The following is an 8,499-nucleotide window of genomic DNA, read 5'->3' on the forward strand; positions in this document are numbered from 1 at the left end:
TCTATGACTTAATTTAAAAAAGGCTTTAATCTCAGTACATCACATTTAATATCTGTGTGCCTTCGTTTATTCGTTTGTATGCTTTGCGCTATTGTACAAAAACCGCGAGATATCCAAGTCAGTTTAAAGACAGACGTAACGTGAAAAATTTGTCTATCTTCTCTATCTGTTTCGCGTAGATGNAACATCTCCTNCGTAACACCAATTTCTCGAGACGCGAAAATTGCGTCGTAACGCGTATAACGGTTAGATTTGCGGGCAATCAAATGCAAATCGCGCCCTCATGTGAGCTTAATCCCATAAACAAGACAGCACCGACACAAAGTCTACTATCGTGTGTGTGTGTGTGTGTGTGTATGTGTGTACGTGTGTGTGTGTGTGAAAAGCAGTTAGCTCCTTAATCTTGTTATTACGTATTATTCTCTCTCTCTCTCTCTCTCTCTCTCTCTCTCTCTCTCTCTCTCTCGAAACTCATTAGCGGATGCAATTTGCGAGACGCCAAATATATTATTTTGCCGTTTAAAATTATATAATGTGCAGTGCGTAATACGCGCAATAGCGTTTATTGTAAATCGGATTTTCTTCGGAAAAACATAAAATGAGCTTAGCATATTACAATTTTGTGCAATTGTCAAATATATGTACGTTGGTATTATTATTATTATTATTATTATTATTGTTACAAAATCAATATAGCATGTTGGCTCAACTGTAGTGTTATAAAATTAATTTTACAACCGCGAGAAATTAGGCATTTTCTGTTTGACATTGAAATAACAACGCGACGGTCATGCTTGCACATGTACGATAAAATTTAATGTATCACCAATATAGACGCAATTAACACAGTTAACGAATGCGGTATACATAAAGCGGTTTTTTTTTATCATTTTTTGCCTCGTAGATGTGTGACTGAAAAGTTCTTAAAATAGAAACTATATGCTATATATATATAGAATATGCGCGCATTGTCTGCCCGTGTTCGTCGATAAGTGTTTTCGTTACACGATATCGTTCGTCTATACTTGCAACGCGCAGCCTGCACGCGTTCCCGGCACGCATGCACCAAAATAGCCCGATGCAAAGTCTCGCTCGAAAATACAACCGCAGAGTGAATACCACTCGCTCGGAAAAGGTATCGTCTTTCGGCGTGCGCGCCGAGGTCAAGGCACTCTCGCGGACCCTTAAACGCGCTTAGGGTGTGCAATTACCTGAAATCCTCGAATTCAGCTTGAAATCGCGGTCCAGATCGAAGAGGAGAGTCAAACGCGCTTGGAAAATAGCTCGGAAATATATCGAGAATAAAATGCGAAGAACAAAAACGTAATATTTGATATAGCAAAAAATTCGAAAGGACTTTGGATAATAAAGTTGGGTAGTAAAGTCTCCAAGTTCAAAGTCTTCAGGACGCATTAACAAAAATATCTTACTTAGTTAATAGACGATGGAAAGTGAAATATTTTCATTGTTAGATTTTCATTGTTGTTATAATTTTTGTCTTACATTAACAACGACGCCTATTATGCTTCTCTGTAGTAAGTCGATACATATCATCGTAGAATAATTACATAACGTAAACNAAGATAAGATTCATTCTGCTCTTTCTCATTGCTGCTTAATTATCCTGTTGCATCTTGTAATTACTTGTCACTTGTCGACGTAATTGTTGGATTAGATCTGTAGGACGAAATTACTTTGTGCAGAAATAATCTCGCATCATATATATAGAAAAATGTGAAAAGCCGCGCAAATTATACAAAGTAATTTGTATGTAAAGTACATACAAATTAACATTAAAAAAAAAAAGAAATTGCTAATTTTGTAATATTTTTCTGAACGTCATTGCGAAATGAACGATGTAGTTTTAAAAATATTTTGACGTGCTAATGACCTTATTTCTGCAAGAAAAAGTAGCTTCATTTTGTGTAGTATTAGCATAAAAACACATAAACAATCTCTTGCCACAAACAAACTGGAAAGGATGTTCTTGATGGATGTTGCAGGTTCCTGAACAAGAGCAGAAGCCAAGCGGCGATGATGGCTTCCCGCGAGCGGGAACGTGAGCGGGAACGTGAGCGGGAACGCGAGCGGGAACGCGAGCGGGAACGCGAGCGCGAACGCGAGAGGGATGCGGAGGCAGAAGTGGATTCGCCATTGTCGGCGAGATCTCGCTACGCGGCTCTAAAGGAGCGTCGACAGCGTCTGGCTCGCTCCAGGAGTTCGCACAACTTCGGTGGCGACGACCTCGACTTGGACGAGGAGCCGCCGTCGCCAACAACCCAGTCGCCGAACGCCTATCTGGCGGCCAAGTATGGCGCCGGTTCCGAATTAGCGCGAAGCCGNAGCACCCACGCCCTAAAGTCGAGGGAACCAAGCCCGGAACGCGATCGCCCGGGTACGGAAAAAGATGGCGCGGCTCTCAGNTCGTGGGCCAGGTACCTGAAAAACAAATATGGCAATCGCACCACCAAAGACAAAGAACCGCCCTCCGCAACATCCACGATACCGTCATCCAGGTGAGGTGTTTTAATCTTTAATCAACAAAAAAGAGTGTCTTTTATCAAATTTGTGACACGTACACACATACATAGAATTAGACGGAAAAATAATTTGTCAATTTCGAAATTGTCGCTACTTCTAAACGCGACATATTTTCACCTGATAAATATATTAACTAATTATCTATTATTATAACGTTTCCGTATTATGTAATGAGCGCACAAACCTCATTGCAAATAATGTTCTATGCAATTATATATTGTAATCGCATTGTTGTGTGCGCAAATAGTTTAAAACATTTATGCGCGTAATTAAACCGATACGTACATNCAGATGAATTACTTGCGCATCAAATGTGTACTAAAGCGGGTGTTACATCAGTATGCGGGTTTATACCAGAGTGTGTTTCAAAGCGTTATATTGTCTTGCAATAAAAGAAATTGTTCAAACAATTAACAAACANATATGCAACATCTAACTGATTGATGCAATTGTGCAACGTGTCGATTGAAACATGTAAAATTGTCATTTTTGTTTAGCACCAGCGCGACTTCGAGAAGATTATCGCTGGGCCTGCCTCTTAGGCATACCGGACAAACATCCTTTGAATCTTCTGACGACGACCAAAAAAACCCGTCAGGCTCCCCCACGTCCCCTACAGCAGCTCCCGTTATACCCGCGGCAGCAGGTTCCTCCACTAGGTAAGTCTTTGTGTTTGTCACTTTGTCGATGTAATTGAACGTGCTGGTCGAAATTCGAAATTTTTTGCGCCAAAGTAATTTTTTTTTGCGTCATAAAAAAAAGATTTTTCAGAATTTTAAAAAGCAATTTATATGTAGATTGTTTTATTAACAAACAAAAAACAACAACAACAATTGGTAAATTTTTGATACTTTTCAAGAAGTCATTACGTATGCGAAAAAAATTCTAAAGTTGTTTTGATACGATAATGTTGTTTCTGTAAGAAAAAATAAAAGTAACCTTCATCTCGCGGTATTAGCATAAATGAGAACAAACTTTCGTCACTTACTTTTGTGTTACACGAAAGCGCGCGCAAATATCATATTTAAAAGGAAACTTTCGGTCACATTGCTTTTAATTAAGCTCGAAAAAAATTTCACTCCAGAATCTTGATTTTTTCTTCATTCTCTTTACAAAAATGTGTAAATTTTTTTTTTAGATACAGACTTGAAAAATTCCATTGAGATAGAGAAAAAATCATAACTGTATACGAACGTTTCTGCTTCTCTACTTCTTGTTCAACACCAGTGAAATTTTTCTCGAGAAAAGAAAATCAAGTTTCGCGGCTCCCAAAGTATAAGACGCACGATGCGCTTTGTTAGAGAAAGAATGTATGACTTTCTAAATACGCGTTGCGGACTAGCGCACTCGAACGTAGGAAAAGTCCGTTCGGAGATGGAGTCGCCGTCGTTTCATCGCAATCAAAGCACTTTATCTTCGTTTATCCGGTTGCGTCGGTTCAGGGGAACTTCTCGCGCGCGCAAAGCTAGTAATTCTCCGAGATCTACCGTTGTTTCCGGGTAAAGAGTAAAACATCGTTCTCCTTGAAAAGTGGATTTACGAAAAACATTCTTTTAAGAACAGCGCGCGGAGCGCGCAATGAAGATACAGAGTCCACTATATCCGAGTTTGCTGCTGCTGTTTTCCCTCCGGTTTACGTTCGTTCTCCGCAAACTTTTACTAACCCAATAGAGGGATGTTTCTACGTGGTTGTCTCGGATGAAGAATAACTGTACATTTATCACGTAAACGTCCGCGCGCGTGGGAGGGGAGAGGGTATGTCTTTCACGTAACCGACAGAGAGAAAGAGAGAGAGAGAGAGAGAGAGAACTCTTGGTGGAGATCTATAATCGAGAGCGAATTGGGAATTCCGCGTAATGAGCTTTATTGATCGCCTCGTTAATCGGTTCCAGCAATGGTCGGAGGAGTCATTACTTGCTGAAGCGGCGGCAGCTGTTTGAGTTCGGGATGCGGGGGAGCGAAGCCGGATGCTTTACCTGGCCGACAGGCCTTGCAGTCGGTCCGGACAACTCCATCGTCGTGGCCGACAGCTCTAACCATCGTGTTCAAGTAAGCCACTTTCTCAAGTCCCCGGGAATTGCTCCTCAAACTGGATTACGTTTCGATATTGCATCAAGTAGAACGATTTGAATTGTTGCTGAAATAAACTCTAGCAACAGTTAAGAATTTTCCAAAACCTGATAAAGTTGATACTAAAAGAAAAAGTCTATAAAAAAAACTTGTGTATTAATAATTATATAAAAAACTAGTAAATCTCTAGAAAAAAAATGGATTGTTTTGTTGTGCGTGAGAGACAATCAGTCCAAGATGTTTAAAATACACACACACACACATACAAAAGTCAATGTCAATGTTAATGTTGAATACAAATCAGCGAAATCGTCTAAAATTAGCAATAATCGACTTTTATGTGCGCGTAAGGCAGAAGTCCCCAAGAATGTTGTACGTCCCGTTATGGTATTGGAGATCGTAAAATGAACCGGGTTCGTTTTGTGCGCTAACAAGGACGAGAAATAAAAATTCCTTGTCGTTATTGCGACCGTTCGGCTCCGCGAGCCGATTTTAATATCAGTGCACGATCAATATAAACGACCTTGCAACGCCGGGGCCGCAGGTATTCGACAATAATGGGAACTTCATGAAGGAGTTTGGAACGTTGGGCAGTGGCGAAGGCAAGTTCGACTGCCTCGGCGGGGTGGCCGTGAACAGGATCGGCCAGTACATCATCGCGGACTTCTACAACCACAGAATCCAGGTGTTCGATCCGTCCGGCCGATTTCTGCGAGCCTTTGGCTCCCAAGGCACCGCCGACGGCCGCTTCAATTATCCTTGTGGTATCGCCACCGACGCTCTCGGCTTCATCTACGTGTGCGACAAGAATAATCATCGCGTACAGGTGCGCGCCTCATCATAAGATCTACAGTCGGTGAACACACACATATATATATAGCACAAATATATTTATTTTTCATAAAAAAAATTTTTTTTCTTAAAAAACCGCAAACGCGCGATTAAACGCTAACGAATTATCGAGAGCATGAAACGTTTTGGTTAAACGTATAACCGATCATGTGGCGGCGAAAACTAGGTAGTTTAACGTATCTCTCGGTTCGTTCGGTTGGCCGAGCGCGATTGTTAAAAGCGCCACATTCTACAGCTACATCGCCGCACTGACCGCTATCTGACCGCCTCGGAATACCGTTCGCAGGTATTTCAATCGGACGGCACATTCGTGGGCAAATTCGGATCGTGCGGTAGCGGGCGCGGCCAATTAGAGAGGCCGCACTACATCGCGGTGAGCAACACGAACCGGGTGATCGTCAGTGACGGAAAAAATCATCGCGTGCAGATATTCGATGTCAACGGCCGCGTGCTGACGTTCTTCGGCGCCGAGGGCACGGACGAGGGCCAGTTCAAGTTTCCGCGTGGCGTCGCTGTGGATGACCAGGGCTATATTATCGTCGCCGACTCCGGCAACAANCGAATACAGATCTTCAGTCCGGAGGGCGCCTTCCTCAAATCCATCAGCTGNGGAGGCAGTGGCGAGTTTAACCCTCTCGAGGGCGTCGCCGTTACCNCCACAGGCAACATTGTTGTCTGCGATCACAAAAATCATCGGGTCCAAGTATTCTGAGCTTTGTTTTTTATATATGTATATATATAGTCGGGGACAAAAAAAAGTAAATGGATAAATAGTGAAAATGATTATCAATTAAATTTAATCAAAATAGTTACTATTGTTATATATTTAAATTTTATTTAATGCATATTCTTATGGTAGACATGGATTATATTAAGTAAATACTTGAAATTAATATCTGCATTTTTGTATATAAATTGTGTTTATTTAGTGAACAATTAATACTTACATTTCTGTAAATTGTGTTTAACAAATAAGTCAGTCAATTACAGAGAAACAAAAGTTAATGATATATTAAAATACGTAATATTAAAACACATAATAAATTAAAAATTAATCTCTAGCGTTACCGTCTTTTGCTTGAATTACTGTTTCTAAACGCCATGGTACACTCTGTCTTTTTAAGTTTTTGATATAATGTCTTTGTCTAATACTTTCAAATGTTGAGTATAACTTTTAAAAAATCGGTCCTAGTATTCTGCTTTATCTAATGGAACTTTAGCATCTAATAAATTTCATAAATTCTCTATGGGATTCAAATTCTGTGATGGTTATTCAAGTAATTTACTATTTGAATTCTCAAAACATTTTTTGTGTCTGAAAGGTCGTTGTCTTGCTGTAAAAGAAATTTTTTTGTCAAGGCTCATTTTTAACACTGTCTCTTCTCAATTTTCATTTATTATATCAATCAATTGTTTGCATTCATAATTTTATCTCTATAGGTACTACAACATCTTNCATATTACGAGGAACATCTCTACATTATCAGTAATCCACGATCAACTTTTATTGTAGTGTAATAAATTGTTTTTTTGGATACTTTACGCTTTGTTTAGANTTAATGCTTCTTTTTTAATTTTCAAAACTCAAATTTGGTTTTATCGCTCCATAGTTTTCTAAAATGACATTGGCTTGTTTATGTAGTTTTTAGTAAAAGCTAGATGTTTCTTCATGCTGCTTTTATTAATGTGTACAATTTGCATCTAGTCATACAGCATTTTAATTAACTTTGTATAATCTTTATTTATTTTATAGCTTTCGCTGTCACGTTTGATTCTAATATTTCTAAAATTTTTCGCGATGCAGTCATCGCCTCTCATCACTCATAAACAATTTGACAATCATCGTGTGTGGTGATTATACATCGTTTTCGTTCACAATGTCTCAAATTTTCTACATTACCGTAAAATAAATACTTTTCATTTTGTTTGTTTGTTGACCTCCGCCGCGCGGCCTTGGCGGGGCACTGACCTCGGCCGCGCGGCCTTGGCGGGGTCACTGACCTCGGCCGCGCGGCCTTGGCGGGGTCAATGACTTCGGTCGCGCGACCGCGGCGGTGTTACTAACTTCGGTCACGTGATTAGGGTATATATATATATACAAACGTATATACTATCTGTCATCGCGGTGACAGGTTATGTTCACTGACAATACGTTAAATAAAAATAACAATAGCGTGCGGGTAGCGCGCGCCTGTGTTGTGCTAGTAAGAGAAAAATTACGTTCGGTGTTTATAAACATTTTTCGGTTCTGAATAAGCAAGTGTTTATTTACTTTTGCGTCTTTTGACAATTGACTGACTTTTTTAGTTAAACGCAATTTACTTGTACAAANCTATAAATATTAATTTCAATTATTTATTAAATAATCTATATGTGTGCTATAAAGATATATAACAAATAAAATTTTAATATACAACAATAGTATTATTTTGATTAAACTTGACAACCATTTTCACTATCTATTTACTTACTTTTGTTTCCGACTGTACATGTATATACATATACATATATATAAATATATTGTATTTAATATTCAAGAAGTCGCGAGCGCTTTTTTACTAAAAGTGAAATATATGCTCTGGTCAATATATATATTCGCGTTTATTAATAATTATTAATGATAAGCGAGTGAAAGCGAAAAAATATTCAGCGAACATCTTCAGACAAATGAAAAACAATGTATAAAATATTTAAATACTCGAAAGTGCAGACCAAGGTCTACAGGTCATCCGACAATTTTTATCGTGACTTTTTTATGTGAAAATTACAACTAACATTTTAGTGACATGTTGGAAAAATTAAAATGCAAAATACTTTTTGAAAAAAAACACAATAAATGTGAGGTAAAATATTGAAAAATATTTGTATCTCAAAAAAAGTAAGTTATTATTAGACATCTTATATTGTGATTGTTGATATACAAAAAACTGTTGGAAAATTTAATAATAGATTAGAAGATTTTTCAAGTCAGCTTGCCTTTTTTGCCTGAGAGAATATTAACCTAGATATTTTTTTTTTTTTGTTTCTAACAATATT

General features: G+C 38.6%; 1 protein-coding gene across 1 annotated transcript in view; it reads left to right on the forward strand.

Moving 5' to 3' along the window:
• LOC109864127 (RING finger protein nhl-1-like) overlaps nt 1–7,018 on the forward strand; it is an 80,136-nt gene extending 73,118 nt beyond the window's left edge. Inside the window, 5 exon segments of the mRNA XM_020445043.1 lie at nt 2,004–2,516; nt 3,039–3,200; nt 4,434–4,590; nt 5,156–5,437; nt 5,750–7,018. Coding sequence (XP_020300632.1) covers nt 2,004–2,516; nt 3,039–3,200; nt 4,434–4,590; nt 5,156–5,437; nt 5,750–6,175 — 1,540 coding nt within the window. The 3' untranslated portion in view covers nt 6,176–7,018.
• The last annotated feature ends 1,481 nt before the right edge of the window (nt 7,019–8,499 follow it).

The sequence above is a fragment of the Pseudomyrmex gracilis genome, unplaced genomic scaffold (assembly GCF_002006095.1).
Source record: "Pseudomyrmex gracilis isolate BER0280 unplaced genomic scaffold, ASM200609v1 scaffold_17, whole genome shotgun sequence".
Lineage (NCBI taxonomy): Eukaryota > Metazoa > Arthropoda > Insecta > Hymenoptera > Formicidae > Pseudomyrmex > Pseudomyrmex gracilis.